This window comes from Parasteatoda tepidariorum, chromosome 2 (genome assembly GCF_982258835.1).
Source record: "Parasteatoda tepidariorum strain Cologne lab strain chromosome 2, Ptep-v5.0, whole genome shotgun sequence".
NCBI lineage: Eukaryota > Metazoa > Arthropoda > Arachnida > Araneae > Theridiidae > Parasteatoda > Parasteatoda tepidariorum.
In genome coordinates, this window is record NC_141756.1 from 3143565 (window position 1) to 3166061 (window position 22497).

Consider the following 22497-nt stretch of genomic DNA (forward strand, 5'->3'; position numbering starts at 1 on the left):
TGCTCCAATATTAACAAGATAGTTAAGACTGTAGACTATTTTTGTTCGTTTAGTATTACCATTTTGACTTTTTATAATTATCAAATATTTTAGTAAACTACTATTTTAATCACCGTAAAGTATTATGTGGAACGTGGTTTAGAAAATTGAGTTTTTTTAAATAGTACTTTAATAAGTATATTATAAACAGCCCTAAGTATCGTACGACTTTTAATTTATGTGTATAAACAATTCTATATTTTAAATATTTTCCACTATCACTCATTTAATTTTTATTGGTTTGAGTTTGCTGCTTAAAATTGGCTAAGATAAAAATTTAAAGGTTTATTATTAAAGATTATAAATTACATTGCTGAAATTGGTTGCATTTAACATCCTAATTAGTGAACCGATGAACTAATAATACTAATCGCAACAAATGTTTTAAATTTTCTAAATTTGATAAAATTAGCAATTTGAGTTTTTGTTTTTATAATCTTTGACTTTTTTTTCAATCAGTTAAAGTAGCATAATTTTTAAGCTTCTTATACTAATTCACAAAACATGACTGAATGAAAATTGAATTATATATAAGTATTTAATTAGGAATATAAGTATAAGAACACCTTAGTAAGGAATTATTAAAAATACCTTTTACAGTTAAAAAGGCTCTTTTTTTTTTATACATTATTGGCTATTGTGAAATTATTTGAAAGTGCCAAGTGATAACTATATGAAATATTGTAAGTGTGCAAAATATACCTATAAATAAAAACATACTTTATGCACTTGTTGATGTATGGAAGTTTTGTTTTTAATTGTTAAATAATAATAGTATTTCAAAAATCACTGTGCGATCATTAGTTATTCCTAATTAATAAAAAAAAAATTATGATTTGTTAAAACTTTTTTTTTCTTAAATTTCACCATAGTCTTAAAAAACTTAATTATAAGTTTAATTTATTACAAATATTAAATCTTCAAATAAATCCTGTTTTTTATTCTTTTATTGTACTTTTTATTATTATTTGCTTCTCCTATTACTTAGTAAATTTTACTAAGGTTTTTCGTTATGTTCAAACCAAAGATACATTTCTAATAACATCGTCACTGGTTGTATAAGACAAAAATTCTATCAACTTAAATGTTCTTTTTTTTCTTCTAAAAATGAAATACTTTGTATAGTAATGTTAAATTTATTACTAATTTGTATACCTGTGTCTTACTTAATGTTAGATTTGTTACTATGCATATTTATAACATAAGAGTGAGTAGTTATAAATATATATATATATAATAGTTCGAAAATTTCCCACTTACTACTGTTACCATTTTTATAAATTTTTCAGTCAATTTTCCAACATTTATGACACCTTCTCTAAACATTATTAATTGTGTTGTGCTCCTGCGATGGCACCATTTTCTATTCCTACTCCTCATATTGTACCTCTGGATTTAACGTCATTTGGTGCACCAAAAAGTCTTAGTACAAATACAAAAATTGAGCTTTTTTGTGAAACTTGCATAAATCATGAAATATTTTATACTCTTGATGGAACAAAACCTCAACCGTATGCAGGTATTGTACAAGGTAATGAGACGATCAAATATGTAGCACCTTTCTCGTTACCTGCTGGAAAAATAACTGTGCGTGCCATAGCTATACATGCCAAAATGCATTCTATGTTTAGCAATGTGATAACAAAAAATTTCAAAGTTGTGAAAGCAGAAGAAAGACATTCTTCAACAAAATTTGAAAAGAATAAAGATAAAGGAAAGGCTAATGAACCTGCAAGTTTGAATGAACCCAGTACTTCAAATGATATTGTAGATGAAGTTTCTGATCATATAAGTGATGATAATACCCATAATTCTCAAAAGTAAGTGTTTTTTCCTTTCCTCAACTTTTGAAATATGCTTTTTTATAAAAATACTCATACCACAGGGGTAGAAATTAAGAAAATTTAGTTACTAGTTCAAAGACCATTCATTCTTTGTACTAGTTATGGCTGTGTATAGAGTGGTTTAAGATATTGCCACTCCATACACATTTTTACTGGACCCTTCACCCTGTGGCAGAATCATGGCAAAATTGTTGAAGAACATTGCAGAGTTCTTGTTGAATGATATTTCTTTTGGGAAGTAAATTTTTTTTCGGTAGAAATTTTCAAAAGATCTTTATCTTTTTTCAGAATTATATTCAAAAGATGCTTTTCTTGCACAACAGAGTGGAGAGAAATGCTGTGATTTTTCTCTTCTCATTTGAGAATAATAAAGTAAAAAATTTGGTTTTCTTTTCTGTAGAAATTTTTGTTTGCATTTTTTATGCAGTTATTACTATTGATTTCCACTACGAATTTCATGATTTTTCTATTTTTTTAATGTGATGATGATATACAAAATGCAAAAAAAGAAATAATTAGTGTGTTTCCCCCCTACAAAATGCGAGAATATTGCCTATAACATAAGAATAAGAAATTTTTTTTTGTAGTTGACGTTTCTGTTACTTTAATTTAGTAGCATGTAAATTTGTAATTATTAAAAGTATGTTGCAGAAATATGTTAGTATTAGAGAGGTATGTTGCAGAAAGCCTGAAAAAATTCTGCCACAGGGACCCTTCACATGTCTCTATTATATATATATAAGACGCCCGGTAAATATGTGTGAAGCGCTTCGCTCTCTTCTTCCATAGGTCCTGGGTTCGATCCTCTGGCTGGGTAAGGTTGACTCAGCCTTTCATTCCTTCAGTGGGTTAAAATGAGTGCCAGGCATGCTTGGGTACTTAACACTGGGAGTTCCGCATTCAGCTGACTGTTCAACTGGTACATCTGCTCTTGTACCCACCCTACAGTCCAAGGTCAAGAAACAGATGGGCACAGTAGGCCTTTGACCTATTTGGTCTGTCGTGCCACAGAGTTTATTTGTATAAATTTTATAAGATAATTTTAATGCAAAATTACATTTCAGAAAATGTTTAGTTCCAATTATGATAAAAGATGCTATTTTAGAAAAAAAATACAGGCCAAAACACGGAGCCAAAATTCCAAATGGCATATCACATATCAATTTCAGGTTGGTGGGACCATTCGTCTTATGGTTGTCAGAGTCAAATTTTAGTGGCCTCTAACCAAAGAATTTCCGGTTATTTTCTATGTAATGCAAATGGCAATTTTGGTTAACAAGTGCCCAGGGTCAGCCTTTTAAATGATGATCATTTTTTAAAACATGTGGCAACTTCTTCTGAAATTAAAAATTCTAAATAATTAGAGAAACTGTTATTATTTTTAATGTATTAAAAGTATTTCTCAAGATTATTTCATTTTTAAAATTAAATAAAATTTTCTTATCTCCCATGTAGGTTTATTAAAATACAAGCATTTATTAACATTTTCAACAAAAAGAATATGGGTGTAAGTTTTTTAAATCATATAAATTATAGGTCCAAAAGTGTTTTTGCTTGCGTGAACATTAGGCTCTAGTGTGATATCATGAACATTAGTGCAAATTTTAACATCACTACATATGGTCTAAAAATGCTGTTTATATTATATTTATTGTAATATTCTTCTGATGATGCTAATTTATATTTTTACATTTGTCAATATTTTGATGTAAAATTTTTCAACCCTAATAATAATATTGTATTCAATAATTTAATATTTGCGACTTTATCTATTCGATGTGGTAATAATAATATCAAATCAGATATTTATAGTTTTTTAATAGTGATCAAAATATTATTTTATTGGGTATATTGTTATCGCAAAGTATCATATTTACGTATATATATATACCGTAAAGAATCTTTGCTGTCATATTTTCTACACCATTACGTATTACTAATTACTGGTAGCTGATAATGTGTGTAAACTAGGATTTGACATTGTTCAGTGTTTTCATCGCAGAAAAAAAATGGGTGAGAATTTCTGATTTCTAAAAATTAAAAAGCAAAAACACAAAGAGACATGAAAAAAATCATTTCTTTAATTATAATAAATTTTTAATATCTTCTAATCTTTAAAGTATTGAATATTTTTGCTGCATCATCATATGGAAAATGTTCTATATCTACTTTTTCATCAGCTATTCTCATTAGGTAACTCAAATGCGTATTTATTTCGTTTTGATCGTTTCTACCCACATTTGTTTCATTTTCATTTGTCCGTTTCGGAGTAGAAGATATTGCCTTTACAAGGTATTTGTCCACCTTGCATTAATGCTCAAAAAATTTGAACGTCTTACATGAAGAAACCTTACCTACAGTAAACACGTGGTTGCAGAGAAATGCGTTCTGAAAGAGGTTCGGACGAATGGTGTTCTGTAGTTCTTAAAGATTTTAACAATACTGGTAAACAGGGAAGCTAGATAATGGGGCAGATGTTGAAAATAATGAAAGATCCAGGAAGAAAAGTGAAACGGATTTTATTCTAAATGGCGCAATGCGAAATTTTTTTCAAAATGCGAGAAATTCGCGAATTTTGAAATTGGTTTATAGAATGCGCGAATTTCTCGCGGTAATCATTTTTTAATGCGAGAAAAGAAAAAAATATGCGAGATTCTCGCGTTCTCGCGCTGTAGTGAAAACACTGTTGTTCCTATATGTTTGCAAACTTGGCTTCATGTTCCTTTTCATTAATAAGTAAAGAATAATGCGATGCATAAAATTTATGTTTAAATTTAAACATAAAATTCACTTTTTGAAAACAAATCTGATCTAATTTTGTTGTGGTCATCATAGTGACATTATATTAATTTTATTACTTTTAAATGTAATTGTCCATAAATTCAGGATAAATTTTTTTAATTTAAAAAAAAAAAGAAGAAAAATTTTGTAGTTGTGTTCCACTTTTTGGAATTCCCATAAAAAGATTATTTTTTATGATTTAAAAATAAATCTTTTTTGGGAATTCGAAAACCCCAAACCTCTACCTATGCATCCAATAATTTAAAACCTCACATTTTTATTCATGGTGTAAATATAAATCTTGCAATGTATTTTAAATTACATGAATTCAAATTCCTGAATTCACATTCTTGTGAATTTCAAGCATTTTTTTATTTTTTAAAAAATATTTTGTCTATATTTTTAGATTTCTTGGTATTTTTAGATTTTTTACCAAAATCTTCCCTAATAAATTATAAAAAAAAGTTATGTAAAATTAATTTGAACTCAAATTATACCTTTTAAACCAAATTCTGTTGAGTAATTCTATTATTATTTTTTTTTAAAAAATACCTAAGTTAATAAAAAGTATTAAATGATTTTGAATTGTCTTTAAAGCAGTATTCTAGTTTTATTTATTTTATTTTAAATTTCTTCTTAATTAAATACTTATCTAATGTTAAAAAGTTTTGCTAATTTTCATTATAACTTATCTTCTGTTTAGCCTTTGTTTAGATGTTCAAAATTTCAGTTAAGCTTTGCATTTCTGTGTCATAATATGAGCTTGCTGGACTACAAATATTTTGTTATATCATGACCTGGAGTTAAGTATTACTAAACAGGATTCCATTATTTAAAATAAGATTAAGTCTCTCAATATTTCAAAAGCTTATTGATTTAAATTAAATATTTATTTTTTTCTTTTGGTCTTTATTTTTTTGTTGATATAATTTAAAAATATATTATAATTGTATTGATTTTTTTTTAAGTCTAATTTAAATGATATTTGATGTTCACAATAGGCTGCAAATTAAAAGTAAATAGGAAAGATTAAATGTAAATTAAAGTGATGCGAAACTTCTAAATTATAACTTTCCGTTATCTGTATGTAAAATAATTTGCTATTTGACAAACATATTTCAATTTCATTACACATACATTAAATATTTTAACATTATACCTATTTAAATTGGTGTAATAAACCTAAACTTAAATAGTTTTGTGTTTATATGAATATTTTATAATTTATTAAACATGTAGTTTTTGTATAAAAGTAATAAAGAGAATTTTTTTCTCACAAGAGTGGTTTAGAATAATTGATTTTTGTTATTTCCAGATCAAAACTAATTAATTCTTCATTTGATATCTAACTGATAAATATGGTATTTGTCTTTCAGGAAAATATTGAGCTTGAATAAAAACAACTATGATTTTATTTTTTAGCGACTATTTTATAATAATCAAGGCTAGGATGTTGCTAACATAAAAATTTTAAAAAAATGCATATAAAATAAATTAACAAAAAGCCCAGAAAAACTGTAAAAAAAGATGTGGAAATGGAAAGTTTTTTTTAAAAAAAAACATGTTTTTTTAAGCTTTTTATTAAAAGAAATATCAATCATAACTTGTTTTTATATATTTAGTTGAAAATAGAGCAATAATCAAAAGAAATATGTCAGTTATGAAATATCATGTGTAATAAATCAATCTGATAAAGATAAGAAGGAAATTAATTATTTTTAGTGACACTCTCCAAAAACATTATAATTGCAATATATTGCCAAATGTTTGATATTCTTCAAGTTGAAAAATTACCTTTTGTTTAAAGGCAAACTTTTATATGCTGGAAAATCTCTATTCAACATCACCACTTGTCATTTAAGACAATTAAAATAACCAAATTCAATGTAATATTTACTTTAATTTATATTTAAAAAAAATATTCTTAAGCAAAATTAAGCAAGCATTAATTCATAAGCAAAATGCTTTTAAAATAACAAGATTCAATGTAATATTGTCATTAATTTATCTAAAAATAATTTACAAACAAAATGTTAAGATGAAAAATATTCAAAATTCATAAAAAGTGATTAAGAAGGAAAAAAATTAAATTTTTTAAAAAATGACATGAAAAACACAAATAATGCCGTGCAAATAAAAATACATTTATTATAGGATATTATAATATACAGAAATATTAAGTATTTCATTTACAATATTGTTTTTAAATATTATTGAGCATTATTAATATAGTTAATTAAAACTTTAATTTTGATTTGTATATAAATAAAATCAAAAAATCTGGTTTGAGTAAAAAATCCAATTTGTATTAAAAAAAACTGATTTTCTTCCTTTTAATTCTGTTTGATTGTCTAGAATATTTGTAGAAATTTTTTTTTGTGAAATCGTTTTTTTTTTTTTTTTTTTTTTTTTTTTTTTTAAATAAGGGTGAAGTTAATTTATTTCTTTTATTTTAAATTTCTTCTTGTTTTGATACCTATCAGATGTTTCACAACGTTTTGCTCATTTTTATTAAATCAATAAAACGTTTCTTAACTTTCGTTTAGAAGTTTGTCCAACGGGATCTTGCGTTCTTCAAATCTTGGAGTAAATATTGAATTATCTGATGAGGAGGAACTACTAAATAACAGTCATAACTCTTCCCAGGATACAAGCAGTATTGGTGAAAGTTTAGACGAGGATAAAACATTATTTGAAAATGAAAACGTTCTTCTACTAGAAGAAAATTCCTCTAAAGAAATTAAAAATTCAACATTTTTTCTTGGAAATGAAGATGTTGTTCCAGATTTTTCAATTGGTGCTGGTGGATTGAATGATAAAGGTGACCTTATTCTGGTAATACTCTTTTTTGTGCTTTAAAATTTGATATTTCTGTCATTCTTATAACAAGATCTGGGTTGAAGAAAATGATAGATGTTTTTTGCAACCGATTTTTGTAAAAAAAAATATAATAAAAAAATCTTTTTGCGAAAAAACTTATTTTTGCAGAGAAATAATTTTACCGAAAAGTGCTCTGTTTTAGTACCTAATAATTTTTTTTACTCCACATTTTTTATAAATATCCATGTGTTTTTTACATAGTTTTTTCTGCCGCTTCCCCATGGTTTTTCAAATGAATTCCGATGTAATTATTACGTTGTTCCTACTTGCAAAATTCAAACTCGTGCTATCAATCTTTGATACTTTCGATTCCTGACAATTCCATTGTTAGTTTACATCGTTTAATGTTTTTTCCACGGTTATTTATTTATTAAGTTTACAGCTTCTCATATTTTTTTTAAAGTTCTGACATTTTTTATGCGCTTCGATCGTAAATTCATGTCGTTTAACGTCAGTTTTTGTTTGGAAGTTATTAAGTTTTTTTACATGGTTTTTGCCTTTTCACAGTTCTGCCCTTTTCACGCCCGATTCATGGAGAGGGAATCCATCGTAACTTCCTGTTGTTGGATGATAATTTTGTTGGACCTTTTTCACTAGATTTTTCAAACTCTGATATTTTTAATACACTATCACGATAAGGGTATTTCGTATTTGAGTTTTGACTTGTAAGATTCTCGACGTTGCCTGCCGAAAAATTTCGTAGTTTTCCGATTATCCGCTTTTTAACAATTTTATGTCATCATTTATATTAAGGGAAAGTTCGTAAAGGGGCCTTTTTTACAAATTTGAATTTTGGTGAAGGAAATGTTTTTAAGAATTTTAATTTTGTGCTAGGGCCGTTTTTTAAAATTTGAATTTTGTAAAGGTGTTGCCAAGTGGCCCCAATTTCTGCCTGTATGAACCTCTGATGATGTCATTTATTAAAAAATAACAAAAAATAAGTTAATTGCAAAAGAACTATTTGTCGGGAGTTCCGAAAATGCCAGGACTAACAGAGGGCTTAAAATAGTAATTTTAATTAAAGAATATCTTTATATTTTTCCTACTGAAAGTTATCTGTTAATGATCAGAGTAAAGCTATTTTAGATTTATTTCTTGAAAAAAAAAAGTTTTAGCAGGTAGCAAATTAAAATGGTCCATTCATTTAATGATGTTTGAATTATGGCATCTTGTGGGTAATGTTGACCACATTGCCATTGTCCTGCTGTTTGTCTCAAAGTAATAAAGCCTTAATCTCCATTACTCCCCTTAACAGGGCCGGATAGCCTGTTTGGTAAAGCTTCGGGCCTATGTCGAAGAGGTCGTGAGTTTGATCTCCGCAGGCCGTGTAGTAATTTGTGACTTTTGCACGTTAAGTCTGTCGGGTCACAAAGTCCACCATGTTCGCGTAACAGTTTATACCTCAGGGGGTACTGAATTGGCGATTGATCATTCTCTGCTTCAGGTCAAAATTGCAATCAGTGAATGAATGAATGGGTCCACCCTATAAACGGGCTGTGGCATGTGTGTGGCTGTAGTCATATTCTTGGCCATAGATTGCTCCACTGAAAAACAAGAAATGCGCCATCTGCCTTAAATTCGTTTTGTTTCACCAACTGACTTGCTGGTATTGACAAGTGGCATTAGAAACAACTCCCTTTAACTGACAACTGGCTGTTGCAGGAGAGCGTTATTTTTGAAATAATCTAATTAAATTTTTAATGCCTCTTTCAATGCTATACGGCCCTTCAATATAGATTTTAAAACAAATTATTTTAATTAACATTTCTTTTTCTTTAAAGCTTGGAACCAGTGATTTAAACAACAGTTTATATTCTTGTAAAAAATGTGAAAAGGACTCCGAGATTTGCACTGTTTGTCAAGAGAGGAACACATTGTCAGCCAAACACTGCATTTACTGTGGGCAAAGATTAAAGAAAATATGCAGTCTCTGTAAAGAAGATAATCCTATGATTTCAAAGTTTTGCCAGTATTGTGGTCATAAGTTATTTGTAGATGGCGATAAAACACCAGAGGTAATTCAATTAAAAATATTTAATGGAAAAAATGAAAAAACATTCCTCTAAATTAGGTTTGTATTCATAGAATATCTTCATAAAAATGCAGTAGTTATTCGTAAATTGATCTGTTAAAAACTGTATTCTAAAAATAAATGAGTAATTTCGATTTAAAAGGTAAGAAATTTAGAATCTTTTTTGAAAAATTCCATACTATAAAGAGGAATATTGAACTATATAATTTTATTTTTATGCTCCTATAACTTATTTTTGAAAATGCAAACAGAATCCATATTCAAGGAAGACATCACCAGCAAATTTTTATGTAATTAAAATTATCTTAATTTTTCTTTTGAGCAGTGTTGTATTATGTCTGTCAGATTTAAAAAAGAGAAAAAAAATATTTCAGGTCATTTTTTACATGAAATAAAATTTAAATAATAAAAATTATCCCATTTTTTTAAATGAAATTTATTAAGAAAGGAATTTTTATTGTAATATTTTACCTTAATGCATATTTAGTAAGAATTGAATGATTAATACTCCATCCAATTTGCATTCTTTATTTTACTTACAAATAGTATGAAACAGTTTTTGGAACACAAATTTTTTCCAGTATAATGTAAATATATCTAATTAAGTATAAAAGACAGTCTTTAAAAATTCAGGATTATGATTTCTTCAGGGAGAAATCTATATCATCCAGGGAACTTGAAGAAACTGGACAAAATGGAAGAAATTGAAAATAAGATTGAAGAGTTTTATTTTAAACAAGTAAAATTTCATACAACACAAAAATGTACTATATTCACTTTTATTTATTTATTTTTTAAAAAATAAACTACTGTAATTAAAATTATTTAAATATTTTACTCAATTTTAATATATGTTAAACCTTTACTATAATAATTGGTTTTAAAAGGTATTTAAATTATTCTCTTTTTGGCTCTAAATAAATAGGAACACCTAATAAAATTTTACGAATAATTAGGTTGGAAATAAATACTTTTCAATTTTATATATATGTCATGCAAACTTATGTTATTTTTAACGTATTTTTTATGCACATATTTTTTTCTTTTTAGTTTATTTTTATTCTGTTTAATGCATTTACTATTTGTACCATTTGCTCGTAAATACAATCATAAATTTTATTAACTGGTTAATTTTTATTATGAGTTTTTAATATTAATGTATTTTTAGGTATCAAAATATTTTATATCAATGTATTATTTTTGTTGTCAATTTTGAATATTGATTTTGTTTTTGATATCAGGTATAACTAAATAGCATTGGTGTAATGAATAAAGCAGCTTAAAAGTTATTGCTGAATTAAACAGATCAAGATTGTAATGTTAAACTGTTAAAAAAAAAATTGCTTTATTATTTGATATTTCTTTTTTTAAAAAGAGTTTTCCATTTTCTTTCACTTTGCTTGGAAGAAACTTATATATCTAAACTAGTTTTTTTTTCTCGCTATGAAAAGAACCTGGCCACTCTCCACTGAAAACATGGAAAAATTCAATCAATGCATTTTTTTTTCGAGTAATAGAATTGAGTTAGAAGTACCTAGTTATTTTTTAGCTTAGGGTAGGGGTGCACAACCTTTTTGAGTGAAGGGCCACTTGCACAGCAGGCTGGCTAACGAAGGGCCGCAGATCTATTTAGACATGTTAATGACAAATGTAATAATGTTTATTTAAGCATTAGCGTTCCATTTTTTTTATCAATAAACTTAGTAATACAGTAGGGAACCGATTATCCGGAACGATCGGGACCATCGCTATTCCGGATAACTGATTTTTCCGGTTTTCTGAATCGCTACAAAAAGGAGTTTTTTTTATTGTTAAACCCAACTAAAAAAAAATTTTTTTTGGGAAATAATCTTAAAAAGAAGAAAAAACGATGAAGTAATACACTAATGATTATTTCCAAAATGATGGTAAGGTGAACATCTTTCAAAAAAGAAAGAAAAATCTTAAAATCTTATGAGGAAAAAAAAATTTTGTTTAAAAAATGGCGGGAAAATTTATCGAATTTCGTTCCGGTTTTTTGGTTTTCCGGTTTTCTGATTTCCGGATAACGGGTTCTGTACTGTATCAATAACTTAGTAGTGTTCCACTATTAGAATTCATTCAAAAATAAAAAAAACTTATACTTTTTTTTTACAAAAAAAAAACTTGCTATTTTTATCATATGAACAATAGATTTATCAAAATAATTAAACATTGAAGAAAAGAAATAATTTTTTTTCTTTTATCATATCGTGCAAAACGAAAAAAAATTCATTTTAGAATTAAATTCTAATAAATAAAAAAAAATCTGCAATGCCCACAGAATGAAAGTAGGAAAAAGTTTAGTCATAATTAAGTAATATAAATTCAAATTAAATATTTTAATTGAAGAAAATTTATAGGTTTTAAACAAAAGCCTAAAATAAAAACAAAACTGTGATAGTTCAAAATAAAATTCAATGCTTATTTTGTAATGTGCTTTATTATTTTATTTTATTAATTATTTGATTTTTTTAATATCGTTAACAGTTTCCTTTTTTTTTATCGAAAAAGATCACTTAAGCAACAAAAAGTTGAAATCTAAACTACAAACAGTGAGCAGTTCAAAAATTCATGTTTTCCGTCATTTTATGAATTTCTTAAGTTGCAATAACATTGCATTTAAATTAGGGAGGGATGTAAGGAGTATTTGGCCCTTCTGTGAAAAATTCAGTTGGTTGAATGATCAGTCAAATATTCGGTAGAATATTTTTTAGAAATGTATTTTTCCAAGTTTTTTTAATTTTTGAATTTTTATAGATATTACTTCTTCTTTTTTTAAATTATAATCAGACAAGTCAATTTAGTCATTTTTTCAATACTTTGAGAATTGAGCTTATTATCACTCTTTCCCTGTACTGTAATATAAATAACCAGTAACATAGAAAAGTTTGATAATCAGTATTAAAGTTTTGTTTCAGGAACTAAGAAAAATTTGTTTTTTCTGTTTTTCTTTTTTAAGGCATTTTTATTATGACTCAGCATTTTTTTTTTTAATAAAGTTACTAAGAAAATTTATTTTATAGCAATTTTTTTCTGCTAAAATTATGGCAATGAGAAAAATTTGAATTGAGATTTTCGACATAAGATTTTCATTTAAAAAATTATTTTCTTTTAAAAATTATTACTTTTTATTTTCTTTAAATTAAAAAAACCTTTTTTTAGACGTTTTCATAATAACGTAGTAATTTTTAATAGCATTTCTATCTTAATTCTTTTTTATTGGCTTTTTCTGGTAATTGAAAAATTGAGATGCTCAGCTTTAAAAATTTTTTTCAAAAATTAAGATTGATTTTTATGTTCTCTGTTTCACTTTTCGACATTTTCAAAAACGTTCTTGATTGGCCTTATTTTTTAGAGTTAATTTATGAATACGTTTTTCCATGAAATATTATTCTGAGCATTGAAATTTTAGTTTCAGTGTTGCTATGTTGCTAAAAGATTTTGCTATTTGGCCCCAAAAGTACGGCGTTCAGTCGATTTTTTCTTCTTTTTTTTACCGAATATTTTATTTTTGATCAAATCACAATTCATTACCACATTCGACCAAATCATATTCGTTGCGGAAATAAAAATGGAGGAAAAATAACTAGGATTTAAAATAAAACTGTACTGAAATACCGTATCAAAAATGAATTATTTAATTGCGCGATTAACAATCACGTGTCTTAATAACATCATAGTTAAATAACGGGATCGTCAAAATAATGTGGAAAAGCACAGAAATAAAAAATATATTTATGCTGCACTCAGCACGAATAAAGCGTTTCAAATGCATGATTTAAAATTTGTATGTCTTAATAGAACAATTGGAATTTTTTATAATACGTGGGAACGCATAGCAATAACTGCCGAAAAAAGTTTTGAAAAAAAAGAAAGAATTGCAAAAAAAAGATTAAAAATCACTTAGATTTAAGATGAAATCGTCACAAATAAAGTGCACAAAAAGTGATTATTTAAATTTGCGATCTGAAACTAGCGTCGTAATAAAAATTCGGGATTTTCGAAATCACGTAGAAAAGGGGAAATAACTGTTTAAAAAAATCATTTATATTTACGATAAAATCGGCTTAAAGAAAGTGCGTTAAACGTACATTTACTAAAGAATCTGTTAAAATTGATTGTGTCAAAACGTGATGACTTAAAAATTGCGATTAAAAATTGCCATTTTTTAAAATTTTTTATTGTGTTTAGAAGCTCTCGCGGGCCGCACTTTAGTAGTCGAAGGGCCGCATTTGGCCCGCGGGCCGCAGGTTGTGCACCCCTAGCTTAGGGAGTTTATAATTAGTATCAATAATAAAATATAATCCCTTATTTTGAAGGATGAATCATTAAATATATTTTTATGTTGAAAATGTCTTTTTTTTTATTAGGTAAACCATTTTTCCAACCTTAACTTTTTTCTTCTAAATTGAATTTTCCAAGGTTTTATTATGAAAAAAATTAACTTGTAAAACATAATTTCAGAATTTTTATGAATTAGTGAGAAAAAAAAGGGATTGTTTAATTTAATTTTCTATTTTTTTCGTAACTTAACATGTAACTTATTTTTATGTGATTCAGAAATTTTTAACTGTGTTTATCTAGTCTGGCTGTTTTTCTAATGGAATATTCAAAATAACTAATCTTTGACAGATCAATTTGCCTAAACTTGATGAAACACCTCTTATTAAGAAGAAAAGTGTTGGAGTTCAAAGTTCTGTAGCTTCCATTGAGAAATATGTCCAATTTTCTCCAACAAAAGTGAAAAACCCTTTATCACCTGTCCTTAAGCAATTACCTCCTCATAGTCCTGGGCGAGGATATTGGCATCAGCAGTTAGATTTTATATGCAATAATTTAAAGGTAAAATAAATTATTATTAACCATTTTATGCTTTTGTCAATATGTTTTACTGATAACTTCGTTATAGCATAACTTTTTATAAAGATAAACTTAATTACATTGCTAAGACTTGTTTTAAAATGTGACTTCATGCTCTTTTAATTTTCTTTATACCCTTGAAACTTAACAGTTTGCTGTAAATTTAGTGTATTATTTAATCATATTTTTTTTAAACTTTATTTATGTTTTATTTCTTTTTCTTTCTATTCTTGAAACTTGGTAGTTTACTCATAACTAAATAATATTATTAATTGTTACGTGATGCTTTATATCATCATTTAATTTTTTTCTTTATAATTTATTCAAAATAAAGTTAAAATATTATATTAAATCAGGGATGTTAAAATATTAGCCTACTATGTAACAGTTTTTATGTGATCTGCCAAGTCAGTGAAGAAAATTTACCTTGGACAGGTGTGTAGTTAAGGGAGTACACAGAAAAACTGTAATTGCCACAATTTTATCAATAAAATCACAATTTTGCCAATTTTGCTGATTGTTTACTAATTATAGTTTTTTTTATTAATTTTAAAATTTTTTAATTTTTGTAATTTTTTTGTTTTATATATTGTTTACAAATGAAATTTCTGTTTGCAGAATCATTTTTCGCTTCTTCACAACATTATAGCAAAGCTAAATGCCAAAAATCTACAAAAGAAAACAAAAAACATTGATTTAAAATGGTTATTTGTTATTAGGAGAGTAAATAATTTGTATTAAACTGCCACTATTGTATTTATTTTTACAGATTTTTATGGTAATTTTTTTTTTTAAGATCTGACTCTCTCCCAACCCATGCTTCTACGAAATGGCCCCTTGCTTCAAAACAATTACCCACCCCTGTTGTAAACTTTTAATGCTTGCATTGATAAATTTTTAGCAAGAGAATTAATTTAATTTTTTAATAAATAATTTCTTAATTTTTCATTTTTTTCTTCCAGAGTCATGCCTATAATGACATCGAGTTTCGTAAGTCAATTAGTAGACCCATGTTAAGTTCCTTTCAATCTGCAAATGTAATTGAGAATGACGATAACATTGTTGTTACCCTAACTTTTTTGCCCTTTAACAATGGTAAGTTATTTAAATTTTTTAGATTTTATTGTGAGTTAGCAATCATAGATAGAGTGACTGAAAAAATTATGCACGAGTTTGTTTTCTTAGTACTTGAAAACTGTTGAATCAAATATCACAGTTATATTTTGTACCGCAGAAAATTAGCCTGAAGTTTAAAAAAAAAAAAAAAAAAAGATATAATTTTTTAAAGAAAGAAAAGTAAAAAATTTAAATAATTTTCTAATGAGATAATTTTGAACAAAAGATAAAAAAAAAATCTGTCTGAAATTATAATTTTAAAATTCAGTGCAGAACCCGTTATCCGGAAATCAGAAAACCGGAATGAAATTCGATAAATGTTCCCGCCATTTTTTTAAAAAAAAAGTTTTTTTTTCCTCAGAAGATTTTAGGATTTTTCTTTCTTTTTTGAAAGATGTTTACCTTACCATCATTTTATAAACAATCATTAGTCTATTACTTCCTCGTTTTTTCTTCTTTTTTAGATTATTTCTAAATACTTTTTTTTAGTTGGGTTTAACAATAAAAAAAACGGCTTTTTGTAGCGATTCAGAAAACCGGGAAAATCAGTTATCCGAAATAGCGATGGTCCCGATCGTTCCGGATAATCGGTTCCCTACTGTATTTAAAAAGAAAATTTCGTAGTATTTTTTTTAATTTTCGTTTTTTTTCTTCTTTTAAACTTTACAGTTTTTTCTACTTTCATCGAATTTTTATATTATTTGATCATGTCAAATTTGATGCGAAGTTTTTAAATATTTTCTCTTTCTTGTAGTTCAGATTTGATGCAACAAGGATTTGCTTATCATATATATTATATTAACTTGATTGAATCAAAGTAAATCATTATTTTGGAAGTACTGCTTTATTTTCACCTACTTGTTTTAATTATCTTTACCTGTTTTAATTTTCGTTTTTTTCTTCTTTTAAACTTTACAGTTTTTTCTACTTTCATCGAATTTTTATATTATTTGATCATGTCAAATTTGATGCAAAGTTTTCAAATATTTTTTCTTTCTTGTAGTTCAGTTTTGATGCAACAAGGCTTTGCTTATCATATATATTATATTAACTTGATTACAATTGAATTGAAGTAAATCATTATTATGGAAGTACTGCTTTCAAAAATGCTGCTGAGCTATTTCTCAGGAAAAAAATTATGAATTAAAAATTATGAGAAAGAATTATATTAATAAATAAATGAGCATAATTAACATAAATAATAATTACATATATTGATTTCATTAAGATAATTTTATTCAAATTTACTTTTTTCACTTCTGTCTACATACTGTTCAATAGATGTGATGGCACCTGTTAATTTGTTTAATAAGTTATACATTGAAAGAAAATTATTCAAAAGCCAATATGCATTTAATTATTTGTATGCATTTGATTTGTCCTGCTTTTAATTTCCTGTGTATTTGATATGCTATTATGGCTTATTAGCCAACATATTGCACAATTTTTTTTCATTTCAGTGATAAACATAGAATTATAATTTCAAATGAGAATATACTGCTCTTAAAAATGAATCTTTAATACTCTTTATTTCATTAGCAAAAAATAAAATCTTAATTTTGTTAAGTTAGATTAGCTAATGATACATGCTTTTTAATATATTAAGATTATACATGTAATTCTTCCAGGGTAAAATCTGACAATGCACTTGAAATTCCTTTTAAATGTTGAAATTTTCTTCTAATTTTAAACTTTTCAAGGTCACATTTCAGCTATGGTGCATCAATATACTTTCTCCTTCATTCTGAGAGTGATCTGTAGCTGTATATATGCAGCATATATTTAACTCTCTGATCTTTTAGCTTTTCCTGCTTGTTTTCTATATTTTCCAGCAGGCATGTGATTTTTCCTCTAATTCATGGAATTCCGCGAATTATAAGACTGTTGTGGACTTCTGCAAGTCAATAATTTATATTCAACCACAATTTTCTTGAAGTTCTGATAATGTAAAATTTGAATTTTGCTACTTACATAAAATTTTGTTAACGAGACATTTATTTCGCTCTCAGGATCATCCTACTTATTTCTAAGTTCTAGTCCATTCGGGATTGCTTTTTTTTTTTTACGCAGATAGAAAAACGCAACTTCGATGACGCAAAACTAAAAAAAATAACTTCCACTAGAATTATTGAACTACTGAGGCGAACACAAAAGTATAAAATTGATAATCAGAAATGTAATTCCCAAATGGCAGACATTTAAAAGATCATACGCTGGAAAAAAATGGTATTTTTTCTAGTTTTTTTCTCAAACTTTTATTTTACTGAGTTATTTTTCATTAATCGAACTTTTTTCAGTTATTGCCGTAAATTTCATAATTTTTAGAATCTTTTTTTTATTGTTTTGATGCGATGACAACTTGCAAAAAAGGAGGAATATGTAAATTTTGCTATATATATATATTTATATTATGTGTTGATAAAAAAATAATTTATTTAATAAAAATAATTTTTTTTCTCTTTTTATATTTTATTAACGTTACTTTTGTGCATAAAATTGAGTCTTTTATTTATATTCTACATACAAAAATAAAACTTTGTTAAGTGCTTAAAAAGATACAAATTGAGCAAAAAAAAATTTCAGATTATTTCTTCTTCCAGCAATCGCATGCCTGCTCTCAGTTTAGATTGTTGTTGTTGAAATATTCAAAATTAACCCTTCACTAAGTTTTGAAAAATTAAAAGATAAAATTCAAAATTTAGGTCCAAAAATCTTTTTAATTTGTTGAAATTGCACTAGTTTACTTTTATTACAAATGTACCTTGCTCTTTAAAGTCTCTGTGGAAGTGTCATCAAATGACCTGGTTAAAAAATAATCAGCTGATTTATAGTTAGTCACATATGTGTAAGACATGCTGTCAACTTTAGATTAATCATGTGAGCTTATGTTAGCCCATAATATTACATCATTTTTATTCTAGTTCAGTTTTGTATCTGATAATATTCAAATGTATTTGAAATGTTAAAGCAGCTTAATAACAATTTTGTTCTTGTTAACAATTTGAATACATTTAGTTATACTTTCCCTTGTCTTTTCAGGAAAGCAAAATAATTCTGTTGGGTAGCACTTCATCATTAAAGCATGTGTGACTGATTTTAAAGTTATGATTGCCATAAATATATACATTTGTAAAAATACCAATTGCTCACTTTACATTAAGTTAATATTTATAAAGCCATAATTTATCTATTGTTTACTAGTCAGAATATGGTAGTTAATTGTTTTTTTATAACATTTATAGTATTATTTTAGTGAATGTTTTGTTTTTTTGTATTTAAGCATTTCTTTTTTGAATGTACAAATACTTTTTAATGATTACAAATATATGTATTATGGTTACTAGCTAGTGAACTTATGCTTTTTTCCAACTGTGTTACTTTGGTTAAATGGATGCACTGAAATACTGTTAATGATTCAAGATGCTCTAAGATATTAGGGGTTTTGGTTGTTACAGATAATTGTATTTTTTTCTACAGTATTGAGTAGGCATGATCAGTAACTAAACTTTAAAATGGCTGTCTTACTTACTTTTTTTTTTTTTTTAAAGGAATAGATGTATGAATATTCTTCACACTATGAAATCTTGATTTTGTTTTTAAAATGCTTTTAAAATACAATTATTGGTGTATTATTAATTGAACAGAGATAAAATTATTAAATTAGTTGAGCAATTACAACTTAAGTGGCAAATATTGTTTCAGAAATATAAAACTAATTCATATGTAAAATTAACTTTTATTATTCTTGCACACTTATTTAAATTGTATTAAATTTTGAAGTTGATCAATGGAATTAAGATTAATATGAACTCTGCTAGTCACTATTTTTTTGACTTGTAAAATAGAATAAAAAAAAAAAACTAAATATATAACTTGTTAAAGTTTACTTTTTTAAAACAATTTTTGATGTATTTGTAATACCTATTTAAAGCTTAATGATCATTGTATCAATGTAATCATCTCTAAGTGTATTGTTCAAATAATAAATGAATTGATTGTTCAAACTTCATTAAAGAAAAACTAATTTTGATTCCCTGTTCGTTCAGAATTATAATTTTTTATTATTATGTACTAATGAATATGTGATTAACAATTACGTATATTAATGTAATGTTAAACCAACTGTTTATTTCCTTTATTATTGTTCCACAAATCCAAATGCTAATTTTCTTTAGGCACATTTATTTCATAAACAAAATTTATCGTTCTTTAAATTTGTTCAAATTTGTATAAATAAAAGTGTGTCTTAAAACTTTCATATTTTAATGCAAAAATATTTAGCATAACTCAGGAGTTTTAATTTCCTTAATTAATTTGTATTTGTAACAGTTACAGAATTTTTCAAATCCATATTTGAAAGAATTTTTTTTAGCTAACTCCAAATTTTTACTATGAATTCTTCGTTTTTTTTAACTGAAATCATCTATTTTTAAATACCTTTTAACATTGATAAACTTACGAATTGTTTTGAGTTTGTGTGATAAGTAATTTCTAAAATTTTTGAGGTTATAAAGTATAATTTTATAAATTTATAATTTTATTATTTTAAAATTTATATCTTTTAAGCTAGAACAACATAGTGTTTTTTATAAACATGTGAAAAATTAAAATTTTTTGTTCTAATTTCACCCGTAGTCACATATTTTTATTTGCAATTTCATAATTCTACATTCTCAATTTTAGCATTATTAAACTTATACTTATTTTGAGTTAGTATAGCATTGTGTTTTTATCAATTTATATGAAATAAATTTTTTTTCCCTCTCAGATTTGAAATTGTTGATTAAAAGAAATCAAAACTGAAAACTTTTACATTCTTGAATTAAAAGATACTAATTGAAAATAACTTGGTTAAAATATATTTTATTTCATGTGAATCAGGAAAAACTATTGTTGATCGAAATTTCTCATTTGTGTATTAATCATACTTTAGTTTGTGCTAATGACTCACATTTTAAATTTTTTTCGGCAAATTTCATTTAATTATTTGTCATTTAATTATTTGTATTAATTACAGCTTTGTTTGATCAATTGTTTGTATTTAACAAAAGTTGATGCTGTTTCGAGGTGTGTTTTCTTCTATAATTATCAATTTTTGTGTTTCTTTTGAGTTATTTGTGTAAAAGCGTAGCTTAATTTTCACTGTTTCATAAAACAATTGCATTTGTAGTCAAAATGTGGAATTTGGAACAATCATTAGTGCCTTCTAGTCATATAAAGTTTGTATTGTATGTTTTGTATTGATATCTTAATTGAAGTTTTTAAAAAATTTGTACTTTTTAAAACAAAATGGAGATTTATTTACTTTTATATGAACTGGAATGTTACTATTATTTTTATAGATAATTAATAAGAGTTTATTTTTATTATAAAAAAAAGCATAGTTGTTTAAAATGTTTTTAAGATAAAACAAAGAATAATAAAAAAATGTATACCTTATTAAATTGTTTTTTTTTACTAATCTTAAACAAATTATTTTTAATTTGTCTACGAATTTATTTAAAAAAAAATTATTTAGTTGCATTTTAAAGATGTAACATTTCTAAAATAATATTTTATCAAAATAATAAATGAACAGAATCTGTGAAACTGTATCTGCTACATATGTAAATCAGCCATTCACAATTTTCCCCCCTCTTCAAACTAAAAATTTCCAACAATTTATTAATTAATTTTTATTTTATTTCTTAATTTATTATTTAGAAATTTTTTATTAATTATTTATTATTTTTTAAAAAAAAATTGATGAATAATGTTTTTATTTTTTTTTTATTTATTAAAAGAAGCTTTTGAATGTTTTTAAACATGCATGAAATATTCATAACTTAATAGATTGTTTAACAAGCTATCAAAAGTTGAAATATTGAGATAAAATCTGCATATTTTCTCATACAAACCAATTTTTTCTTTACATAAAAATTATCTATTGAGCCAAAGTTATTTCAAAACATCATAAAAGAAAAAAAAAGCTATAGTAGAAGCTACATAAGCCTTTTAGTTGTAAGTAAATGAAATTATTTTGACATATTATTTTTAAAAAAATGGAAGAAAAAGTTAGTTGCTCTAAAGATTAAACATAAGAATAAACAATGACATACAAATACAATAGGAAAATATCTAGAATAATATTATTATAAGTTATAGTTGAAACAGCTTTTGCATTACTCTGTGATATATTTTTATTATGCATTTTTTCTTAAAAATAGAATTAGTGAAAAAAATTGCATTTTTCAGAATTAAGTTAAAATTTAGGGATTGGGGTATCTATGACCATTCAGATTATTCTTTGTTACTCATAGTTGACTGCTTAATAATTTTCGAACTCTCTTTTTTTAGAAAAATCACTGATAAATTAAAAAATTAAAGTTTTAGGTTTGTTTTTATAGAAACAGTCCAATTATTTAATTTTATTGACATATTTAAGAAAAAAAAAATCCGAACAAGAAGTCATTTTATTCAGTTTATGGTAATCTGGAATTCCACTTGTGCATTTTCAATATATCAACGGCAGTATGCATGTCCCAAGTTCAGTATTATTACCTGAGGCTTAAAAATATTGCATATAATTTATGCGAATTTTGGCAGTGAATTTTTTAGTTTTTAAAATTGTGAAGATAATTACGAGTTGGGTGCCAAACTGTAATAAAATTTTATTAGATTTCAAATATAGGTACATTTTTATTATATCTTTATTGAAGACAAAAATGTGAATTATGTCTTTTTTATTTACAAATGGGTTGCAAAAGAAATTATAAGACTGGTTACATTTGTCAAGCTGATTCTTATTTTCATGATAGCACATTTTTAAAGTTTTTTTTTTCTTCCTAATATAAATTTCATAAATTTAAATGCTCTTATACTAATTAAATTTGTTATAAAATTTTGTATTTATATTAATAAAATCTGTATTTGCTTGTTATATCC

The 22497-nt window shown here is 25.6% G+C and overlaps 2 protein-coding genes across 5 annotated transcripts in view; both read left to right on the forward strand.

The window, feature by feature from the left end:
* Positions 1-22497, forward strand: part of LOC139424922 (uncharacterized) — a 46743-nt gene that overhangs the window by 385 nt on the left and 23861 nt on the right. The window lies entirely within an intron of this gene.
* LOC107439694 (uncharacterized) lies at positions 79-21906 on the forward strand. 2 transcript variants are annotated; one of them, XM_043045193.3, is made up of 7 exons: positions 79-163; positions 1329-1859; positions 7211-7499; positions 9326-9559; positions 14230-14439; positions 15420-15552; positions 18613-21906. In XM_043045193.3, exons 2-7 carry the CDS (start codon positions 1390-1392, stop codon positions 18636-18638), a joined length of 1362 nt encoding a protein of 453 aa, XP_042901127.2. In that variant the 5' UTR covers positions 79-163; positions 1329-1389; the 3' UTR covers positions 18639-21906. The 2 variants fall into 2 exon arrangements, with proteins under 2 accessions (XP_042901127.2, XP_042901126.2); XM_043045192.3 differs by having other exon boundaries at positions 81-221.

Bases quoted from the DNA above. Each gene is read 5' to 3' on its own strand.
- LOC107439694 (XM_043045193.3), top strand. From the start codon at position 1,390: ATGGCACCATTTTCTATTCCTACTCCTCATATTGTACCTCTGGATTTA. The intron at 9,560-14,229 runs GTAATTCAATTA...AATCTTTGACAG, and splicing joins ATGGCGATAAAACACCAGAG to ATCAATTTGCCTAAACTTGA. The intron at 14,440-15,419 runs GTAAAATAAATT...TTTTTCTTCCAG, and splicing joins TTATATGCAATAATTTAAAG to AGTCATGCCTATAATGACAT.